The 24,045-nt window shown below is 41.2% G+C and overlaps 1 protein-coding gene across 8 annotated transcripts in view; it reads right to left on the bottom strand.

The window, feature by feature from the left end:
- The window catches only part of tbc1d5 (TBC1 domain family, member 5), a 554,754-nt gene that overhangs the window by 51,807 nt on the left and 478,902 nt on the right, over positions 1 to 24,045 (bottom strand). For all 8 annotated transcript variants that reach the window (XM_041183651.1, XM_041183652.1, XM_041183650.1 and 5 more), the window contains one exon: positions 21,872 to 21,971. In XM_041183651.1, coding sequence (XP_041039585.1) covers positions 21,872 to 21,971 — 100 coding nt within the window. The remainder of the gene's footprint in view (positions 1 to 21,871; positions 21,972 to 24,045) is intronic.

The following is a 24,045-nucleotide window of genomic DNA, read 5'->3' as shown; positions in this document are numbered from 1 at the left end:
CATCACTTCCATGCACAAAGACCTGTGCCAAGTTGGTGCCAGACTTCTCCATGCTCCTTGACTGACTGTAGGCGTTCTGGCAGAACTTGCAATCCACCTAGGACTTTGTTGTCCATATACATCAGCGTTCTTCTGCAGTTGCCCCTTTGAAATACACATCCGAGTCCTCCGCAGTGGAACGAGTGAGCCCTCATCCTCCAGTAAACTAGAACCTGCATTATTCTGGTGTCCTGCCCTAGTTGCAGTCCAGTTTTTAAATCGGCGTCCCACCACATGCAGATCCCATCTCTAATCTATCCTCTATCCAAGATACATGCAGTAAAGGTATTTGAGCAAAAACAAAGAATGCAGGAAAAACTCAGGAAGTCTAACAGCATCTGTGGAGAAAAAGACAGATTTAATGTTTCGAGTCTGTATGACTCTTCTTCAGACTTTTTCATACGGACTCGAAACATTAACTCTGTCTTTCTCTCCACAGATGCTGTCAGACCTGATTTTTCCAGCATTCTTTGTTTTTGTTTCAGGTTTCCAACATCTGCCATATTTTGCCTTTATCAAGGTACTTGAGCCTATGGCTATGAGTGTGAAATCAAGTCATGGAGCTGCCTTCAGCATTGATATCTTCTTGTTATTTTTCCACTGGTTGGTCATTTTGCAGCTCTTGAATATTTGAAATGAAAAAGGGACAAGGGTAAGGCTGTGATGCAGGAAGTAGGGGAAAGTAAGAGCTGCATGTTTACACCATCAGCAGCTGTTAAATTACATGGTAGTGTGCAGGATAAGGAGGAAGTTGGATGTAAGGATGAGGATTAGAAATGACGAGGTCACGATCTTCGATGATTTCATTCCCGCCACTGGCCATGGCCTTAGCAATGGCTGTTCCAACAGCCATTGACCAGTCCTGCCACTTGCTTACCAGATACCTATGCTGCAAAATACTGATGATGCTGGAAATAAATGCTTCCGAAATAAAAACAGAAAACGCTAGAAATACTCAGCAGGTCAAGCAATATCTGTGGAGGGAGAAACAGAGCTAATGCTTCAGGTTGACAACCTTTCATCAGAACCAAAGATCTTTCAATGAAAGGTCATTGACCTGAAATGTTAACTCTGTTTATCTCTCCACAGATGCTGCTAAACCAGCTAAGTATTTCCAGCATCTTCTGTTTCTGTTACTGCCTCCTCCAAGTTCTGCAAGAGAGGGGTAACTGCGTTGTGCAATGTTTGGCCGATGTGGCTGTTATGGTTGAATAGATGGTAGCATGTGTAAGTTGCAAGGTAAAGGTGAGGCTTGCAGCAGTGTTTAGTGTGTGAAGGTGAGGTAAAGCTATGAATGTTAGGTATGAGGTTTGATGGATAGAGAATGGTGGTGAGTCAGTGATAGGGGTTTGCTAATTTGAGCAGTGGGTGAGGTTACTCGTGCAGTTGGTAGGACATGGCATTTAAAGATGCATCACTGATCTTGACCACTTGTACGAGGTTATTAAACACATTGCATCACTGAATCCAGGTCCTCAGGGCACGATCTCTGTCAATTACCTTCAAGGCGATTTGTTCTCACTAGCTTTTGACTGTCTCTCTCACAGGAATCTCCTTCTATTACAATTATGAGGTTTGTAAGATTGTTATGTTTTGGAACTGTGTCTTTAAGATAAAATGGATGGGGTGGGGGTATCATCTGACCTGTTCTGAAGTTTGCTTGACAACAGGCCTGGGGCAGTTAAGGGAGGCCCAGATTGTGTGTTACTGAGGCAATGGTGTAAGGTGTTTATGGCTGGAGACAATGTCAGCAGTCTCAGCTCACATTGGGCAGATTCTGAGCCTCCAAAAGTCCCAGAAAGGTGTTGAAAGTATTAGGTTGTAAACAGTTGTGCTGTAAACTGTCCATTTACTTTTAAGGTTAAAGAGAGCTAAGGGCAAGAATAGATAATTAGCATTTCTACCTAGATACAAGTCCCATGTGATTCACATTGCCATGACAAAAACTACAGAAGAGGCTATTTTTGAGATCAGCTTAGAGGTTTCCTGATAAATCACTGGATGTCACAGAGAGACAGCAGTTTTGTGTGGTCAGCAGAGAGAAAAAGTTGCTTGGTTTTTTGGAATACCATAGGTGGATGTGGGAGGGAGATGGTCTCCAGTCAAAGAGATGCTTCCCATAGCCACCTAAGGATTCCAGGATATACATCCTGGTGTGGCCAGAGGGAAAGAATTATCAGGGCAGGCTTTGCTGCTGGTAGTGGATTTAGGAAACTCTCCGAAAACTAAGGGACACGCTTGGAGGCTGTCATTTGAAGTTAATGCTTGGCAAAACGGGGAAATGTTAACTCACTGGAAATTAGGAACAATTGTGGACAATTTGCTGTAAGAAGTGTAATTCCGTGGAGAGTGCATTAGGTGATAAGTTTAAAAGGGGAACATTCCTTTCTATGGTTTAAAGTATAAGTTGCCTTCAAAATATTGTTTAGTCATTAGTGTTTTAGCCATTTGATACAGTAAAAATTTTAAAATGTGAAACCTTGTTGTGTCATATTTTTCAGCTATTAACAAGAAGTTCAAATTTCTTTTTAAACTTTATCAGTCTTTACGGGGATCGCAACACTTCCTCACTGCAGATACAGGGTGTCCTTTCCATCTCCTCCACCAAGACTTAAAGTGTGGTATCCTTATTCATTGGAAAGCCTGTTCTTTCCCTGTTGTGCCATTTTTCACTCTTTCCCAGGTCAGATTCTCTATGACCACCACTCCTAGCAACTAATGTAGCCACAAGGCACTTATCTTTAAGAGTTTCAGGCTAGCTTTAAATGGTGCTAGCCACTCACATTATTGGACCCTGCAAATGCACTTAGCACAGGTTGGATGCAGAGATCATTCCAATGAGCATGACGTTGCCACCTGTATTTCCATTAATGGGCGACAGTTAATCATGCATCTTGATCACCACTCCCATTTTTGTGGGTTATCCAATTTAGCAGGCCTGTGTCATATCCTCACCTATACTACTACTGGCTTATCCCCCACCTCCCCTCATTAGCTGACAGGCTTCGTATTATAACCCTGACCTATAAACAGTATAAAACTTGACTTATATTTTCTGTAGAATGCTGTAATCAGCATATTTCACAACTGAGTCTTTAATTACAGTTGATTTTCTACCTACATCTGCCCTTCCACAGGTTGAACAATTTGATCCTCAAATTCTGTCACTTAATTGCTTCACTTACTTTTTGCTTCTAAATTTAGCAATCAGTCTCCACTGCCCCTACTGGCCAATTAATCAGTTTCTGGGTGCTTTTAAAAATTACTGTAGTTTCATTTATTGATGTTGTAATACATTCCTCTTTTAGAAAAGAAATTGTACCATTAACAAAGGAATTTAGGAATTCCAATTTGGGTACCCAGAGTCATTCCCAAATCAGCTAGATGCACAGAAACACCCATTCTATTTGGCCCAACAAAGTACACAGTCAATCTTGGAAGGGCACTTATTATTCTACGACTGAAGTGAGGAGAAACTTCTTCATTCAGAGAGTGGTAAACCTATGGAATTCTCTGCCACAGAAGGCTGTGGAGGCCAAGTCACTTAATATATTTAAGAAGAAAACAGATAGATTTTTGGACTCTAAAGGTGTCAGGGGGTATGTGGAGAGAGAGGGAATATGGTGTTGAGATAGAGCCATGATCATATTGAATGGCGGAGCTGGATCAAAGGGCCGAATGACCTACTCCTGCTCCTATTTTCTACGGGAAGAATTTTTGGGTTAGCAAGCAGGGGCAGAGCCCGCTCACTGATGCGTAAAATGATGCGCGGTGACATCAGGCGTGCGTCCTGACGTCACCACGCATCATTTAAATTGTCAGTTCGGTGGGCATGCAGTCGACTCGGCTGCTTGCCCGCCGATCTGTCAAAGGCCTATTAAGGCCATGAAGAAAGTAATTAAAGTTGTTAAGAATGCTGCCTGTCCAACCTTAAGGTTGATGGGCAGGCGAAGAGCCCAGGCGACCTTCACATTTTTCATGAAACTTCATCCACGGGCAGGATGAGGTTTCATGAAGGGTTTATTAATTAAATAAAATTTTTTGAAAAAATTAATGGACATGTCCCAGCTCATGTGATGGTTTCACATGAGGGAACATGTCCTTAATTTTTGTTTTAAACCTTTCTTCAATGTTTCATAACTGAAAGTAATTTCCCTGAGACACCCCTGTGTCTCAGGGAGATTTCCGCGCTCTTTCGCGTGCATGCACGAAAGAGCAAAGGCCCCGACTCAGGGAAACCCCCCTCCCGCACAGCGAGTGCTTAGCGCTTCCGGGCACGCGCCACGCTAGGCGGGCCTTCATTGGCCCGCCCCCATAAAATGGCGGCGCGGCCCCAAATGGGTGCGCCGATTGGGTTCGCGCCCACCCTCGCACAACCACCACCCCTCCCCCCCTCCCCCACCTCCGATAGGGGGGAAATTTCTGCCCTATGATTCCACCACTGCAGCATTTTCTTTCTTTTCTTCCAGAAGTAACCACATTAATCTAATCTGTTTGAAAGATATTACCAATTAGTGCCAAATTATTTTCAGTTAGTGGTGATGACTCAAAATCATGAGAAACTAGCTTGAATCTGCCCAAATCCATTTCACATATGGTACAACCAGCAAATAGGCATGACTTTCATCAATTGAGACTGCATTTGAACCCAGGTACCCACTGTACTGGCCAGTTTTACTTTTGGTTTGGATACACATCTTTTAATTTTTTTTTTTACTTGTATGTTCTTCAAATTCTGCAAATTTTCTACCTGTGCGTAATGTTAATAGAGGACTAGACTACCCTGCACACAAACAATCCTATGCAGAATTCATTACACAAGGATTAAAAATCATAACACAATCAAGCCAGTTTAAAGAATAGTATTGAATTTGCTATTTGTACTATATTATGCATACTTGTTCTTTTGTACCTATCTCAGTACCGGGTTCCTGCGCTTAATATGCTGAAATCTAATTTATTTTTCTATTTTCCTTTTATTGGTTCATGAAAAGTTCTTTCAAATTTGGTAAATTACATGTATAATATTTCTTCTTTATAAAAAGGGTGCATCTATAAATTATAAAATGTGAATACTTGCATTCAAACAAATAAATACAAACAGAAAGCTCTTTGAACATTAGCCATGAGAAATAAATAGCGTACAACACACTTGTAAATCAAAGAAACACAATTATCACTCTGGCCATTCCAAAATTTATTACTGTTCAATTATGGAAATCTATAGTAGTAAAAACAGAAAATGTAGTAACCATACAATGGGTCCATCAGAACTTCAAAACCCAAACAAAATAGGTTGCTGTTTCAAGCTTGGATCATTTGTCAAAACTTTCTTTACAGATGCTGACTGACTTACTGTACGTTTTCAGCATTTTCAGTTTTTCTTTCAGATTTCCAACATCCACAGTTTTTATTCCATCTTTAAATATAATAGCTTTATTCTAATAAAAAATGTAAATAATGTAAATGTTTTATGTGGTATGCAGATTTAGTGATATTTTAGAATATTTATTTCCATTACTGTAAAATATTATTGTTATATGTTGTGGAAGTACACAAAAGTTATATGTTGAGCTACTGCTTGAACTTTACATAATATTAACTGACAGAGTAAGTGTAATTTGCCTTATTGTTCATTTTATTAATTTCTTGAGGGAAATGTCAATTATACACTCGCTACATAAAAGGACTTAAAACTTATGAAATTAAAATTCCGAGGGCATACTTATACTTAGCTACTCAACATATTCAACATACCAACAGTAGTATATGCAGTCTCTCAATTTGAGTTTCTACAAATAACAATATAATAGAGTACATACTTGGTCATAATGTAACATTGCAGTAAATATTCCCATACTATTTATAAAATATTGAAATAGTCTGTTCACTAAAAAAAGAAATTATTACAGTTTATGGTAATATTGTAATGCAGGTATGTGCCACGTGTCCATTTGTTTTGTTGATTTGTACTCTGACTTCCTGGGAGCTAGAAACAACTGTGTTTTTGTCCTTTGAACCTCTAACTGGCTGGCTTTCATGTCACAATTAAAACCTGGGTTGTCTTCTGCCACCAATTGTACAGCAATTGGGTTTCCTCACTGCAGCTGTAAAACCTGATCTCTTTCATACTTTGGGCACTGGGAGTAACTCTCCTACTTTTCTTCAAATAGTGCCGTGGGACCTTTTACGTCCAACCAAGGGAGCAGGCAGAGTTTGCTTTAATGAGTCATTTGAAAGGCAGCACAGTGCAGCATTTGTCAGCCCACATTATTTGCTCAAATCTCTGAAGTCAGTGTTCAACCCGTGACCTTCGAGTCAGTGCCAAGAGTGATAAACTCTGAGCAAAGTTTGATACCTAAAGATACTACTGTCCATAAAACAGTTCTGTCTTCATACCTAATAGCCAATAACCCAGACTCTGTCGTCACCATTCCTGGGTATGTTCTGTTGCACTGACAGGACAGGGCCACCAGAGGTGGCGGCACAGTGGTCCTGAGAGTCCTCAACATTGACTCCGGATCCCATGAAGTATCATGGCTTCAGGTCAAACACAGGTAAGGAAACCTCCTGCTGATTACCACCTGTAACCCTCCCTCTGGTGAAGAACCAGTACTCCTCCATGTTGAACATCACTTTCAAGTAGTATTGAGTGTAGCAAGAGCACAGAATATACTCTGGGTAGGGAACTTCAAAGCCCATCATCAAGAGTTACCAACCTATCTGGGTCCTGAAGGACATATCTGCTGGACTGGACCTGTAGCAGGTGGCAAGAGAACCAACAAGGAAGAAGAATCTACTTGACTTTATCTTTACCAATCTGTCGTAGATGCATTCTGTCCGGGGCAGTATTGATAAGAGTGACGACTGCACAGTTCTTGTGGAAATGAAGTCCCGCCTTCACATTAAGGCTACTGTCCAGCGTGGCACTACCGCCGTGCGAAATGGGATCGATTCAAACACATTTAGCAGATCAAAGCTGGGCATCTGTGAAGTGCTACAGGCCATCACGAGCAGGTGTGGAACTGTATTCATCCACAAGCTATAACCTCGTAGTCCAGCATATCCCTCACTCTAACATTAACATCAAGTCAGAGAATGAAAGAATGTTCAGTGAAGAGCAGCACCAGGCATACATAAAAATGAGGTGCCAGCCTGTTAAAGCAACAACACAGGACTACATGCATGCTAAACAGTGGAAGCAGAATGCGACAGGAAAAGCTAAGCGATCCCATAACCACCAGATCAGATAAAATCTCTGCGGTCCTGCTACATCCAGCTGTGAATGGTGGTGAGCAATTAAACAACTCACTGGGGGATGAGTCTCCGCATATATCCCCATTCACAATGATAGGGGAGCTCAGCACGTCAGTGCAAAAGACAAGGATGAAGCATTTGCAACCATTTTCCGCCTGATATGCCTTGTGGATGATCAATCACGGCCTCTTCCTTAGGTCCTCAATATCACAGATGCCAGTCTTCATCATACGTTTCATTCTAGGTGATATCAAGAAACAGCTGAAGGGATTGGATACAGCAAAGATATGGGCCCTGATAACATGTTGGCTATAGTACTAAAGACTTCTGCTCAAAAACCAGCCATTCTCTTAACTAAGCTGTTACAGTACAGCAATAAAACTGGCATCTACCCGGCAATGGAGAAAATTGCCCAGCTACGTCTTGACCACAAAAAGATATATAATAAACTGCTCACCAACACTCAGTTTAGGTTCTGCCAGGGCCACTTGGCTCCTGACCTCATTACAGCCTTGGTCCAAGCATGGACATAACAGCTAAATTCAAGAGATGAAGAGAGAGTGACTGCCCTAGATATCAGGGCAGCATTTAACCGAGTGTGGCATCAGGCAGCCCTAGCAAAATTGAAGTCAATGGAAATCAGGGGGAAATTCTCCACTGGTTGATTTATAGGAAGATGGTTCTGGTTGTCGGAGACCAATAACTCAATCCCAGGCCACGGCCGCAGGAATTCCTCGAGATTGTGCCTGATATCCGTCCATCTTAAGCTGCTTTACAAATTACCTTCTCTCCATCATAAGATCAGAAGTGGAGATGTTTGCTGATGATTATACAATGTTCAAAATGATTTTCAATTCCTCAGATACAGCAGCAGTCTATGTCCATATGCAGTAAGATGTGCACAACATTCAGGCTTGGGCTCATAAGTGTCCAGTATGATTCATTCAAGTAACACTTGTGCCATACAAGTGCCAAGCAATGACCATTTCCAACAAGAGAGATTTTCAATGGCATTACCATCGCTGAATCCTCTACCATCACATCCTGGGGGTTACCATTGACCAGGAACTGAACTGGATCAGCTATATAAATACTATGGCTGCAAGAGCAGATCAATGGTTGGAAATTCTGCAGCAAGTAACTCACCTCCTATCCAAAGTAGTACCCAAAACCTATGCTTTATCTATAAGATACAAGTCAGGAGTGTGATGGAATATGCTTGCCTGGACGTGTATTGTTGGTTCCATACCAACCAGGAGAAAGCAGTCCATTTGATCGGCACTCCATCCACCACCTTAAATATTCACTTCTTCACTACTAGCGCACCTGTATCAGTGGTACGTACCATCCACAAGATGCTCTGCATTAATTCACCAAGGCTTCTTCAACCACACCTTTCAGACCCATGACCTCTTCTACATAGGAGGACAAGGGCAGTTGAAGCACAGGGAAACTACACTTGCAAATTTCCTTCTAAGCCACACACGCTCCTGACTTACATTGGAACACAGGACTTTTTTCTTCATTCTTTCATGGGATATGGGTGTCACTGACTAGGACAGCATTTATTGCCCATCCCTAATTGCCCATGAGATAGTAGCAGTGAGCCTTCTCGAACTTCTGAGGTCATGTGGTGTTGGTACACCCATAGTGCTGTTGGATAGGGCGTCCCAGGATTTTGACCCAGCGATGGTGAAGGAACAGCAATATAGTTCCACGTCAGGATGGTGTGTGGCTTGAGTGGGGGAGCTTGCAGGCGGTGCTGTTCCCATGCATCTAATGCCTTTATCCTTCTTGGTGATAGAGGTCGCGGGTTTGGAAGGTGTTATTGAAGGAGCCTTGGTAAGTTGCTCAGGACTAGTACCTAGTTACTCAGTACCTAGGAACAGGAGTAGGCCATTCGGCCCTTTGAACTGACTCTGTCATTCGATAAGATCATGGCCCATGTGATTGTGGTCTCAACTCCATCTTCCTGTCTGCCTCCCATTAGCCTTGAAGTAATCCCCTGTCTATCAAAAATCTATCTAACTCAGTCTCGAATAAATTCAATGACCCAGCCTCCACTGCTTTCTGGGGAAGGGAATTCTGCAGAGTAACAACCCTCAGATAAAAAAAAAACATTCTCCTCATCTCAGTCTTAAAAGGGAGACTTCTTATTCTTAAACTGTGTCTCCTAGTTCTAGACTCTCCGGCAAGAGGAAACATCCTCCCTGTATCCACCCTATCAAGTCCCCTAAGGATCTTATGTGTTTCAATAAGGTCTCCTCTCATTCTTCCAAATTCCTGAGTATAGGCCCAACCTGTTCAATCTTTCTTCATAGATAAGCCCTTCAACCTAGGAATGAGTTGAGTGAACCGTTTCTGAACTGCTTCTAACTCATTATATCCAAAACTGTACACAATACTCTATATGTGATCTCACCAAGGCCCTGTACAGTCGCAGTAAAACATACCTAATTTCATATTCCATTCCTCTTGCACTATACACCAACATTCCATTTGCCTTCCTAATCACTTGTTGTACCTGCATACTAACCTTCTGTGATTCATGTACTGAGACATCCAGATCCCTCTGTACCACAAAGTTCTGCAATCTCTCTCTATTTAAATAATATGCTGCTTTTCTATTCTTCCTGCCAAAGTGGACAAGCTCCCATTTTACTACATTAAACTCCATCTGCCAATTTTTTTGTCCACTCACTTAAGCTATCTATATCCCTTTGTAGACTCTTTACCTCCTCTTGACAACTTACTTTCCTACCTATTTTGTTGTCACTGGCAAATTTAGCTATCATACATTCAGTCCTCTCATCCACGTCATTGATATAGATTGTAAATAGTTGAGGCCCCAGCACTGAACCCTGTGGCACTCCACTAATTACATCTTGCCAACCCGAGAAAGACACATTTACTCTACTCTCTGCTTCCTGTTAGTTAATTAATCCTTTATCCATGCTAATATGTTGCCCCCTACACCATGTGCTCTTATCTTGTGTAACAACCTTTCAGGTGGACCTTATTTTATTGTATTTGGAAATCCAAGTACATCATATCTACAGGTCCATTTTTATCCACCTTACCTGCTACTTTCTCAAAGAACTCTAATAAATTATTTAAACATGATTTCCCTTTTACAAAGCCATGTTGACTCTGCCTGATCCCATTATGATTTTCTAAATATCCTACTATAATCTCTTTGATAATGGATTCTAGCAATTTCCCTATGACAGATGTTAAATTAAGTGGCCTATGGCTTTCTGCTTCCCTCCTTTCTTGAAAAAGGTGCTACATTTATGATTTTCCAATCTGCTGGGACCCTTCCAGAATCTAAGGAATTTTGGAAGGTTATTATGCATCCACTCTGTCTGCAGCCACTTCTTTTAAGATATTAGGCCATCTGGTCCTGGGGACTTATCAGCCTTTAGTTTAATAGTTTTCCCAGCATCTTTTCCCTGGTGATGGTGATTATTTTAAGTTCCAGATTTTTAAGCTCCCTTTCGCCTCTTGCTTTTTAAGTATCTTTGGGAAGTTTTCTGAGTCTTCTACAGTGAACACAGTCACAAAATCCCCTCTGCCACTTCCTTGTTTTGCATTATTAATTTCCTAACCTCTCTCTAGAGAACCAACACTAGCTTTAGTTACTCTTTTCCTATTGAAATTCTTGCAGAAACTCTTACTACCTGTTTTTATATTACTAGCTAGCTTTCTCTCATACTCTACTTTTTCCCGCTTTTCTTTCGTCATTCTTTGCTGGCTCTTAAAATCTGACTGACCTTCTGACCTACCACTAAGCTTTGCAAATTTTTAATGTTTCTTTCAATTTGATACTATCCTTAACTTCCTTACTTAGCCACGGATGATGCATCCTTCTCAAAGAGTCTTTCTTTCTCACCGGAATAAATCTTTGCTGAGAGTTATTAAATATATCCTTAAAAGTTTGCCACTGCATCTCTACAGTCCTACCTTTTAACCTAGTTTCCCAGTTCACTTTTGCTAGCTCTGCCATCATACCCTTATGATTACCTTTATTCAGGTTTAAAACACTTGTCTTAGGCACGCACTTGTCCCCTTCGAACTGAACGTGAAATTCTACCATCTTACGATCGCTGTATCCTAGAGGATACCATGAGGTTATTGATTAATCCTGTCTCATTGCTCATTACCAAGTCAGGAATAGCCTGTTCCCTGGGAGGCTCTAGAATGTACTACTCTAAGAAATTGTCCTGAATATACTATGAACTCATTTACCAGGCTACCTTTTGCTTATCTGATTCACCCAATTTACATGTCGATTAATGTCACCCATTTTCATTGCGGTACCTTCCATATATGCCCCATTTATTTCTTCCTGCATACGCTGTTCTACAGTGAAACTACTGTTAGGGGGGCCTATAAACTGCTCCCAGAAGTGAACTCTTACCTTTTGTATTTCTTATCTCTACCCATATTGACTCTACATCTTGTTCTTTCGAGCTAAGGTCATATTTCACTAGTATTATCTTTAATGAACAGGGCTATCCCAGACCTTTACCTAGCTAACCATCATTTTGAAATGTCACCCTTCAATATTCAGGTCCCAATATTCAGGACTTGGAACTATATTACTGTTACTTCACCATCGCTGGGTGAAAAACCTGGAACTGCCTTCCCAACAGCACTGTGGGTGTACCTACATCAGATGGACTGCAGCGGTTCAAGGCGGCGGCTAACCAATACCTTTTCAAGGGCAATTTGAGATGGACAATAAATGCTAGCCTAGCCACTGATACCCACATACCAAGAAAGAATTTTTAAAAATAAGGTTACTGATACTTATTGATATTCACTGGTCTTTCAGTCACCTTGTCCTGACTTAACACCCACTAAAATCCTTCACTATATCACCTTTCCCAATGCCTTTAAAAGTACCTCAAAATCTATTTCTTGGACCTTGTTTTCAGCCATGTTTCTCTTTTTACAACTGTGTTAGTTCCTCTTTTATTCTGTTAAGTAGTTTGAGAGGCTTACTATGCTAAAGATGTAATCAAAGTTCAAGTTGTTCTAACAGAGAATGTGTAGTATCCCCTACTAGGATACTGAAAGGACCTACTAACCAGTTGAGGAGGCGTAGGTACACTTGGAAATCTTTCAGTCACAATAAAGCGGATATAATGATGGATAAGAAAGAACTAGAAACCCAACTTTGTTCGTTAAAGAACCAACAAACACACCTGTAACAGTGTCCAGGATGCAACCAAATTTGCAACTTCAAATAACTAACTTGAGTTATACCTACGCTATAATCTAAGGGGAAACAAAGACCTTTTCATGTTTTGTATAGCTGTTGGGCTGCAGTGTTTTGACTATTTTGGTTAGAAACCCAAAAGACCTTCAATGGATCATCCTTCACCATTTCCGTCATCATCAGCGTGATGCCAACACAATGACTGTTCCCTCCATGACATCCTGGTTCACTCTTCTATCACTCCCAGCACGCTTACACCTTCCATGCCAGGGCAGAAGATGCAACACCTGTCCTCTTGCCTCCTCCCTTATCACAATGAGCCAAGAATCCTTTCCAGGTGAAACTGCAATTTACTTGTACTTCTTTCAAATTAGTCTTCCGTATTTGCTGCTTATGATGCAGTCTCTCCTTCTCTGCGGAGGCCAAATGTAGATTGGGTGAGGTCTTTGCGGAACAAGTCTGCCCAGTCTGTAGTTGTGACCCGAGCTTCTGGTAGCCTGTCATTTTAATTCCCTGCCCCAGTCCCGCTGTGACCTTAGTCTCCTATACTGTTCCAGTGAAACTCAATGAAAGCTCGAGGAACAGCACCTCATCTTTTGATTAGGCACTTTACAGTCTTCAGGATTTGAGTTTAATTATTTCAGATCATAGTGGCTAGTCCCATTTTTTTTAAAGTTGGCTGCTGTTGCTGATGATTCTGCTATTCCCATTCACATCTACTTTAGAATGATCTTTGCTTGTCCCATTACCTTCTTACTTTGCCTAGCAACATCATCCCTATTGTCATTTAATCTCTCCTTCCTTCCACCCTATCATAGATCTTAAATTCTTTCACCCCACCAGCCCCTTTCCCAACTTGCTGAAAACCTGTTCCATCTCAGTTTTGATGGGAGGTCATTAACCTGAAATTAACTCTGTTTCTCTCTCCACAAATTCTGCCTGATCTTTGGGTATTTCATCATTTTCTGTTCTTATTTCAGACCTCCAGCATGCCACTGCTTAAGAATTTACAATCTTTTTCGGGAATAATGACTTTGCTCAACAGCATAAATATGGATTTGGAAAATGCCATTAACCTCATCAAGTATAGACCTTTCAAAAGATAATGCAAATCAGTATTGCCTTAGGCATTCTCTAATTTATTTAAACTAGTGAGGAAATTCAATAGCTAAAATTTAAAATTGAAATGTGTTACCCATGTTCTAATAGCAACCAGATAACTACCCTAGTGTATCAACCTGACGTTATTCAACCTGATCAGTCGGAATTAAAGCAATTTACATTTTTTCACCCTGATCACTAAAACATTAATGAATCTCAATTGGCACTGCTTTTGCTCCATGGATTACGTGACAGTGAGGAAGTAGGGGGAGGCTACAGAGGTCAAGGAGTGCTGGAAGAACAATTTTTAAAAATATATTCATTCATGGGATGAACTGAGTGGCTTGCTGGGCCATTTTCAGAGGGCAGTTAAGAGTCAACCACATTGCTGTTGACCTGGAGGCCAGACTGGGTAAGGATGGCAAATTTCACACTAGTGATTCAGATGGGTTTTTACAACAATCAGTGATAGTTGTTATGGTCACCATTGCTAAGACTTGCTTTGTATTCCAGATTATATTCCAGCTGCTATAAAGGAATTTGAACTGGTGTCCCCAGAGCATCCTGGGGCTGAGGATTACTAACCCAGTGACATTACCACTAAGCCACTGCCTCCCCCAAAAAGGGAATGGAAGCAGTTATAACAACCTTACTCACTGAGAACAGGGAAGACTTGGGTAGACAGACTGTGATATCAGATGCCTTTTTAGTTGGGACCTGTTATAGGTTTAGGTTCTTGAACTGGAATAAAGTGGTGTTAGTTACTCCCATAAGTGGTCAGAGTATCTTACAATCAGAGGTCCACCCATATTATCAGATATTGAGCTATATATAACTTAGGTATGTAATAATGGAACCTCCTGTAATTTGAATCAAACATTCTTGTCCTTTGCACACAAAAACAAAAATACCTGGAAAAACTCAGCAGGTCTGGCAGCATCTGCGGAGAGGAACACAGTTAACGTTTCCAGTCCGTATGACTCTCCACCAGACATGCTTTCTCAATCCTTTCAAAGCTGGATCAAGAAAACACTTGGTAAAACAAAGCTGGCTATGTAGTATTCAGCTATTCTATTTCACAGTGAATGAACACAATGAGCAATAGTTATGATTAGGTTCACTTACTTCAATCACTATCAATTGTCTTCCCTTAATCATACAAAATAATAAACAATAGTATCCTTCCACACATAGTGGATCATTTTGCTTGTTTTAAACAACGTAACTTCTTATTTTCTCTTAGGATATAATCTTTTTGCAACTTTTTCTGGACCAGAATGGTTGTGTTTGCTTCTCTAACCACAGCCGAAAAGCAAAATATCCCAACATAGTGGATGTGAGGTGTTTGTCAACTGCTGAGATAAGTTAACAAACTGCTTCTTATTCAGTGGATGGGAAAAACATTAAAGAGTAATATTTTGAAAACCTAATAAGCTCCATGTCCTTTAAACAAGAAACCTTTCTGAACTGACCATGCTTTAAACTTTTTCAGAGGGATAATGGTCAAAAGATTCAGAAAGTCTTCAATTGTAGTTAAATGCACGTGAAGTAGTTATCACATCTAAGCTGTCGCAGTTAAGCACAATTGGAGTAGTTATCACATATAAACTGTTGTTTCTTAAAAAAAATCTTAAAATCACTTGAGTTTCCGACCACATCTCTGAGGTAATCTGTGATTCTTGAACGCTAAATCTTACAGGTTGGTGTCAGAAGTGGGATACACAGTAGTCCAGGTGTTATTGGCTTAAAATTTGAGAAGCAACAGTCTTAGGCTTGTATGGAGTAATTCTTAAGTGAAATCAGAAGTTACAATGGCATTGGCATACGCTAGAGAGGACTGATAGAGAGTCTGACATTAAAGACAGGAACTTTGGGAGTGAGAGATATATTGGGGGTTATGGAAGAAGGTGATTGGGATTACAAGTGCATTCTTCATAAGCTTTCTAAAGAGGTTTAGAGGGTAAGATTAAGTAAAAAAGAGTCTGGAATAAATTGGTCCACAGGGCATATGTGTGTACCTTACAGCTGAATAAAAAGTAAAAGGAGGTAAGGGAATGGATAGATAAGCTACAAAAGAAAGCCAAAGCTGGAAAGAGGATATCTTTTTCTTACACACTCAGTTGCAATGAGAACAGGAGGCATTTGATGGGGCACGTTATAAAAAGCAGTTAGAGAAAATACTGGAACAAAACAAGGAGTTACAAGCAAAGAATGCCAAGGTGAAGGTAGAGTTAGAGGATATGAGAGAGGCTTTAAGAGAACTAGACCAATGGAGGGAATGCATCTCCCCTGACGTAGATCACGCCTGATTTTTACTGAACAACGGGCAATTTCAAACACAGGTTGGCCACTAGTGAGCATTTGCGGCTGCTGTCTCTACAGACAGAGCAGGTGATGCTGGCACTTCCTCCTCTGCTCTGCTCCTCCTGTGCCATGAGGAAATGTCAGTGTGAGTGGTTATCCCCGAGCCAGGGCTAAGACAGAGGTGGAGGGGAATGGTGAAGAACTACTCACCATGGTCAGAGGTCATGACAACAACAGGTCCCTTTCTCTCGGCAAGGTTAGGGCCTCGAGGGAGGAATTGGGAATGACGGTGGACGTGAGCTCCAACCCCTTTCTCCTCATGCCAAAATGGGAAATTTTTGAGACCTCATATCCATGGTTAGAAAACAATGATTTAACTGATCCCCCTAGCTACATGCTGCCTAGAATTAAAGCAAGAAGTGAAATGGGAGATTATGACCTCGCTCAGGGAGGTAGAGGCTGACCTGCACATGACCCTAGGTGAAGAGAACATTGACTTTCACAAGGTTCTAGTTAGCTTCAAACAGGCCCCCAGCTTTGTGTAAATTACCTCACACAGTGGGTCAACATGTTACCCATGTGTCTGATGGCCATAAGAGCAACTCCACATAGCACCACAGGCATCTCACCCTACCAGGCTTTGATGGGCAAACTAATGAGGGCATCTGCCCACGTGCTCACTCCACCTCTCACACTGCTCCTATAGGCGTGGTCAACCGGGAATGGTTAGAGCACATGATCCAACACAAACATAAAACAAATGAATCTGCAACCCAACATATTGGGAAAAGTCAGCTGTAAGTAAGAAAATATTTTGATTAAGAGGTCAGGCCATTTGAGAACCAAGTGGGAGAGCTGGTCAGGTCCCAAATTACTTGAGGAAAGAACATGTTTTCAAACCAAAATGGATGGGACCCTATCCAATAGTGTATCTAGTGTATCTGAACCAAATTTCGGATAAAAAAAGGAAAAAGTGACCAAAATGGTTCTATATTAATCAGTTAAAAACTGCGGAAGAGTAAACACTCCACAATTTCTGCTTACAGATCAACTGAAAGATGCTCCCCGGCTCCTGCCAGGGCTGATAATACTTACCAGCACCACGCAGCAATGACTGTCATCATCATGAGGTAAGTGTTGGTTCTACCATACAGCAACTTTAACTCAGGGGACAGGTGTGACATGACGATTTATTGTGATCAATGTAGGTGGGAAAGGCCCGATATTAATGAACCACTCACGGTATAGGCATTAAAGGGGGAAAGATTAAAGGTGGCATGCCAATGTGCCAATAAAGACATTAGGGTAACATCAAAGTTTCACTGGGATGGGGAAAATGGAGAGACCGCAGACTTGGCTCCATAAAGTTCACCAAAGTCACCCCGAAAAGTACCTAGAATAGGACCAGGAGACATTGAACTGGCCAGAAATGAACAGAGGACACATGCAGAACCGAGGGAAAACGAAGAGAAATCAAACCAACTGATGTAAAGAAAAAGGAAAGCAAAAGACCAAAGGGGGGGGGGATAAAGCCAGAAGGAAGGGATGTTCACAGCTGGACATAGGGCCAACAAATAGTTTAGTAGTCACCCGCACCGACAAACAATTTTATAATGATGTGAGGTATGAAATAATATCTATCATACTACACCTTGAGAATATTACTCTCCCTCAAGGGCTATGCCCATCAGAATACCAAGCATACTATGATCAGCTAGTGGAAAAAACAGTGGGGGATTTCTGAGCAAAAAACCTAGCACAGGATAATTGGGGATCATGGGATCAGAAGGAGAGGCCGAGTAAGGTAGACATGACAAAAGAGACAAAGAAGAAAAAGGGGTTTGGGAAAGTTGAATGGGATAGGAGCATGAATGACAACTGCTGCTTAGAATCGAGCTAATACAGAGAGTATGTGGGAGCGCAACGAGGCATTGAGGGAACAACTAAAAGGCATTTCGTCTTGATCAAACCAAGAAGCAAGGGGTATCATCCAGAAACTGTCCAAAATCTTCTAACACTTAAAGATGAGGTAAGGGTACTCTAACAGATTCAGGAAACAATCAATGAGATCATTAAAGACAAGGGTGAGGCAGAAAAGAATATATTGGAGGCCATCGCCTGCTCCATCTATGAGAGTTACATGCTTAATCAAATCTTGGCTGGGCTTAATGACAGAGAATAACTGGATTCCACCCTTTCTAAATGATAGCCTGATTAGTGAATGGTTTACAGATGATAATGACGCAGAGTGGGCTAGACAGCATAGGTTAACCTACTTGGTGAAGAGGAATCAGGGCCAGGGAAATATGATACCAGTAGTCTTATGGTTACCAGGCCTGTCATGAAGAGATATTAATATGTTATTTGAAATTATTTTTAAATTGGAATTGTAGTAGGATCTTTTGTGTGTGTGTGTGGCTTAATTGGATTAAAGCCAGCTAATCTGGGCGCTTTGATGTATAGTAGTTTGAGATGTTAATTGGATAAATGTAAGTTAAAAGGTAAAGAGTACATTTGAATTTGTTGACTATACCATTCAAAGAAAGGCAGTGAAATCTTGCACCTAGCTAGGAGACACCAAGCAGTGTGCTTATATTACTAATAAAATTGGTGGAATGAAAGGATTATTGTTAGGAGAGATAAAATTAAAAACCTAATAATACAATGGAAATTTACATTCAAATGGAAAGCTAGGTATAAACTGAGACGAGTTCGTGTGTGTGAGGCAGAGGCATGTAAGATGTAACCAGCCTGTAAGCCTACACTTATCTGCAAAGGAACCAAATTGAAAGGAACCTCATTTTGAATTTGTAAGGTCAAATATACTTTGCCAGGTGTCTGTTTAAAGTTTATGGGTTACTGTTGCCTTGATGAAGGTTTACCTAGGAGTGATTATTTTGGGAATTTGTTTAAAAGTTAGTATGGTAGTAATTTGTAGACATGTGTATGTGTTTAATTAGTTGTTAAATTAATAAATATTTAATTTAGTTGTATATTTTAAAAAACCTCTTAAGGCTTGGTGGTTTTATTTCTGAATTCAGAGCTGCATCTCAAACATACCAATTGAAAATATAGGTTATGGCAGCAGTTCAAGTTTCCCTCTGGGATTCAAACAACTCAGCCTTTACCAACTGCTGTCATAACACTGCCTCTGGGCAGAAGACAAATGGTAAGTGTTCAAGGTGAAATCCATAGGGACCATAGACCAGGGTGTCCATTTATCATATGCAGTCCCTCCCTCAATCTTGATAAATCAGTAACAGATTTGGGACAGCCCGAACACTAAGTGTTGCTCTAATAGAGGAGGAGCTTACTTGTGCTGCTGTAATGTTAGAAATCTAGCCAGCCTGTGGCTTTACCCTGGATCCAGAATAATCCACTTGTGACATAATGTGCGGGGGGAAGTTGTGCAGAATACATAAAGCTCCAGATGGGAACCGATTGTGTCACAACCAATGCCAGAGTAATGAAGCATGGGAATAAGGTATGTCCTATTTTGAAGTCCACCTTCTGTTTCAAACTCACTGAAGTGGCTATGATAGGAAGTCATCTCCGGTTCCCATATCCATGCATGACACAGAATTGAGAGTAAACATCTCTATGCAAAACGAGGTCCTTAAGGCCGTTTCCCAGTTTAGCCAACCCATTGTCCTTGAACCTTAAATCGATCTTGGATAGAACCAGCACATCTGAGAAACACCTGGTTAAAATGGTCCAGTAGGATTAAGAAATACAACAAGAAATTCAGAAGTCAGGAGAACAAGCCTGGTATGAATTAGTATACTGAGTCAGTCAAACTCCCCAGTGACAATGCTAGCTCTATGTTTGGTAAACACCAAGAGTCTGGTATTAATAACCCTAGTAGCTTTATTTGTGATATGTAATCAAGAAATTAGGAAGTCAAGTTTGTAGTGTGGAAATGTCTAGGTTAGCCAGAACAGTTGTGACAAGTCAATCAGGATATTTCCTTCTCAAAGGGGTGAATTGTTGGAAATAGGGACCTTTAAGAAATGGTATTTTTTAGAATTGTACAGAACTCTTATGGAATTAGTTGGTGCAGCATTTTTTCTCACCGGGTAAGAAAAAAACGATTCCAAGGAGTCAAGGACCAAGACAGGGTAGATTTCAAGGTCACAAATATTGTGCTTCTTCCATTGAGGTCACTAGACTCTACAAACGCAGCAGGATGCCTTCAGGCACCCTTTTATTTAGCAAACGGCCTCCGACATGAGGTAAATAAAAAAGTGATAGACAGGGAGAGAGGTGACCACCCTGACATCTTGGATACCTAAAAGCCATGTCCCTAACCTTGCCTTCTACTGCCTCCTCTCCTGTGACCGCCACCCCGTGACCCCTATCCTGCTTTCACTCATCTGTAGCCTGAGAACCCCCACAATCCTGGACCTTAGGTGGGTGCAGTGCTGCCAGCAGACACTGCTTCTGTTGGTGGCAATGACAAGCTGCCGACCTCTGGCTAGCCAGTAGTTCTTGGGGTTGAGGAACTTTTGCCACTGGGAACCTCAAATGTGGGGAAGGCTCAAAGGCACCAATTAAGTGCCTGAAGGGTACTTAATTCTGTTGGGCATCCCTCACGGAACTAACAGGTTTCCCTCTGGTTCTCTGATCGGTGGGCAAGAGCCCCGTCAACCTGACAAAATCCCGGCCACTGATCCAAGCAGTTTCTGCATGAGATTTTGGACAGAACAAATACAAAATGTTAGAAAGATAAATCAAAATTTAAGTTGCTGAATAAAATCACACAAATTCCATTACAATTCAGTATTTTGTAGTCAAACTCAAATTACAGCTCATGCTGCAACCCTCACCCTCCCAAAGAATTTTGAAGCTAATATTGCCATTGTGGTCAAGTGCAACGTAGTCGACTTCAGATTTGACAAAATCCTGGTTTGGAGATGAATTGCTAAGGAAAAGAGTCATACAATAAGGGGCAAAAGCTTTGTGCTGTATAGAAAACTGACCTTGAAACAGGAAATAGCCATAAATGGAAACATTTCAAGCTATGAGCCACAGCCAACTCTGAGGCAGGCACACGAATCAGTTTATGAATAACCTGCCCAAAGTCCTTAATTACCCTCACTTCATTTGGGAAACTTGCACACATCCATTTGAAATGTGCTTAAATTGCTGAAAGCAAGCATTGCTCATTTAATGCTGTCAAATTCTTTTGAAAATATAAAAGATAACATTACAAAAATTAGCTGTAAACATTAGCTGTAAAATTAATTCAAAATATTCAACATTAATTCAAAATCTTAATAATATTTAGAATTAATTAGAGAAACAAAAAATTGATTTAATCCTCCCAGGATGCAGTAACATTTCGGCAACAATGTAAATACAGATTTCTTTTCATGTTTCCAGCAAAAAAATCTTTATTTGAAATGCTAAAATAAATTCAACATTTAATGTATTACATCAGTAAAACAGTTTGTCAATATCATGAAATCCACCAAAAGTTGTACTGTTGAACAGAGTTTTTAGGGTTATAAAGTTTAAGTTCCTGTTGTGAATTTATGCGTATTTCAAGCTGCTATTAATAACAGAATTTGGTATTCAGATTTAGAGATATCTACCAATGAGACACTAACACTAAGCTCGTCTCAAACTCCCTAGCACAGAAAATTTAAACAAGATAAACCACCAGAGCAAATACAGCAAGTGGAGATAAAACCTAGCTGCCTGAGCTTCGTGAGCTGAATTTTTAAGCTTGGATGCCCCTAACTTTCTCAGTTGATTAAATTAGGTCTAAAAGTCATACAGCAGTTGAGAGATGTGAAAATTGATTAACTTGCCAAAAGAAAGAACAGCATAATAGGTGACAGTTGCTGAGGAATAGCATAAGTAAATATGTGCATCAATACAAGCATCAATCTGCTGTGTGCAATACTGGTTTTTTTGCCCAGGAATAATACAACCAATACTTACATATGTGTACATTCATCATCTTAGCACAGAATTTACACATTGCCTCGAGGTCATTCAGTTGCCCTTGAAGAAATGAGACCTGTGCCTCCAATTCATCCTCCTGGAATAAAAAAAAGAGAACTCTTATAAATCTTCAATGTGCTATTATACTGGCACACTATTGCCCCTCCAGAATAAGTTGCACTGGATCTTTACTAATTTTGGTTTCAAAACCTAAAAAGAATTTTAGCAATATTGCTAAGGGGCTTAAGATATTAAGTTAAACTACTTCACAATCAGCCATTTAAGGTGTTTTAGATGATCAAATAGTCTGATGAATGTGGAACAGAAATTCGCTTTCTTACTTACTAGCTTTGAAGAAATGTTTGGAAACATTCTGTTTGGATCTTTAATCAACTAACTACATACTTAAGGTTCCATAAATAACTTAATATGCCAATGAGCTGTGAAATTGATTTTGGGATGGTGCAATAACTTTGATTTGGGTAACCTAATTGATTCTTTTCAATATTCCTGTTGAACACCACTTGGAGGAAGCACTGAGAGTGGGAAGGGCACAGAATGTACTATGGGTGGGAGGCTTCAATGTCCATCACCAAGAGTGGCTCAGTAGCACCACTACTGACCAAGCTGGCTGAGTCCTAAACCACTTGGCTGCTAGACTGGGTCTGTGGCAGGTGGTGAGGGAACCAACAAGAGGGAAGAACATATTTGACCTCACCCTCACCAACCTGCCCGCCGCAGATGCATCTGTCCATGACAGTATTGGTAGGAGTGGCCACCGCACAGTCATTGTGGAGATGAAGTCCTGCCTTCACATTGAGGATACCCTCCACTGTGTTGAGTGGCACTACCACCATGCTAAATGGGATAGATTTTGAACAGATCTAGCAACTCAAGACTGGGCATCAATGAGGCGCTGTGGGCCATCAGCAGCAGCGGAATTGTACTCGAACACAATCTGTAACCTCATGGTAGGTCATATCCCCTGCTTGAGCCAGGGGATCAACCCTGGTTCTATGAAGAGTGCAGGAGGGCATGTCAGGAGCAACACCAGGCATACCTAAAAATGAGATGTCAACCTGGTGAAGCTATAACACAGGGCTACTTGCGTGCCAAACAGCATGAGCAGCAAGTGAAAGGCAGGGCAGAGAGATCCCACAACCAATGGATCAGATCTAAGCTCTGCAGTCCTGCCACATCTAGTTGTGAATGGTAGTGGACAATTAAACTATTCACTGGAGGAGGAGGCTCCGCAAATATTCCCATCCTCAATGATGGGGGAGCCCAGCACAGCGGTGCAAAGGTTAAGGCTGAAGCATTTGCTACAATCTTCAGCCAGAAACGCCAAGTGGATGATCCATCTCGGCTTCCTCCGGAGGTCCCCAGCATCACTAATACCAGTCTTCAGCCAATTTGATTCACTCCACGTGATATCAAGAAACAGCTGAAGGCACTGGATACTGCAAAGGCTATGGACCCTGACAATATTCCAGCAATAGTACTGAAGACCTGTGCTCTAGAACTTGCTGCACCCCTAGCCAAGCTGTTCCAGTACAGCTACGACACTGGCATATACCTGGCTATGCGGAAAATTGCCCAGATATGTCCTGCACACAAAAAGTAGGACAAATCCAACTGGGCCAATTACTGCCCCATCAGTCTACTCTCGATTATCGATAAAGTATTGAAAGTGGTCATCAACAGTGCTGTCAAGTGGCACTTGCTTAGCAATAACCTGCTCACTGATGCCCAGTTTGGGTTCCACCAAAGCCACTCGGCTCCTGACCTCATTTCAGCTTTGGTTCAAACATGGACAAAAGAGCTAAACTCCCAAGGTGAGATGAGAGTGACTGCCCTTGACATCAAGGCAGCATTTGCAGAGTGTGGCATCAAGGAGCCCTAGCAAAACTGGTGTCAATGAGAATCAGGGGGAAAACTCTCCACTGGTTGGAGACATGCCTAGCACAAAGGAACATGGTTGTGGTTGTTGGAGTTCAGTTATCTCAGCTCCAGGACATCAATGCGGGAGTTCTTCAAGGTAGTGTCCTCAGCCTAACCATCTTCAGCACCTTCATCAATGACCTTTCTTCCATCATAAGGTCAGAAGTGGGGATGTTCGCTGTTGATTGCACAATGTTCAGCACCATTCACGACTCCTCAAATACTGAAGC

The sequence above is a fragment of the Carcharodon carcharias genome, chromosome 3, assembly GCF_017639515.1.
Source record: "Carcharodon carcharias isolate sCarCar2 chromosome 3, sCarCar2.pri, whole genome shotgun sequence".
In the NCBI taxonomy this organism is placed as follows: Eukaryota; Metazoa; Chordata; class Chondrichthyes; order Lamniformes; family Lamnidae; genus Carcharodon; species Carcharodon carcharias.
This window is presented reverse-complemented; position numbering and strand designations above follow the sequence as displayed.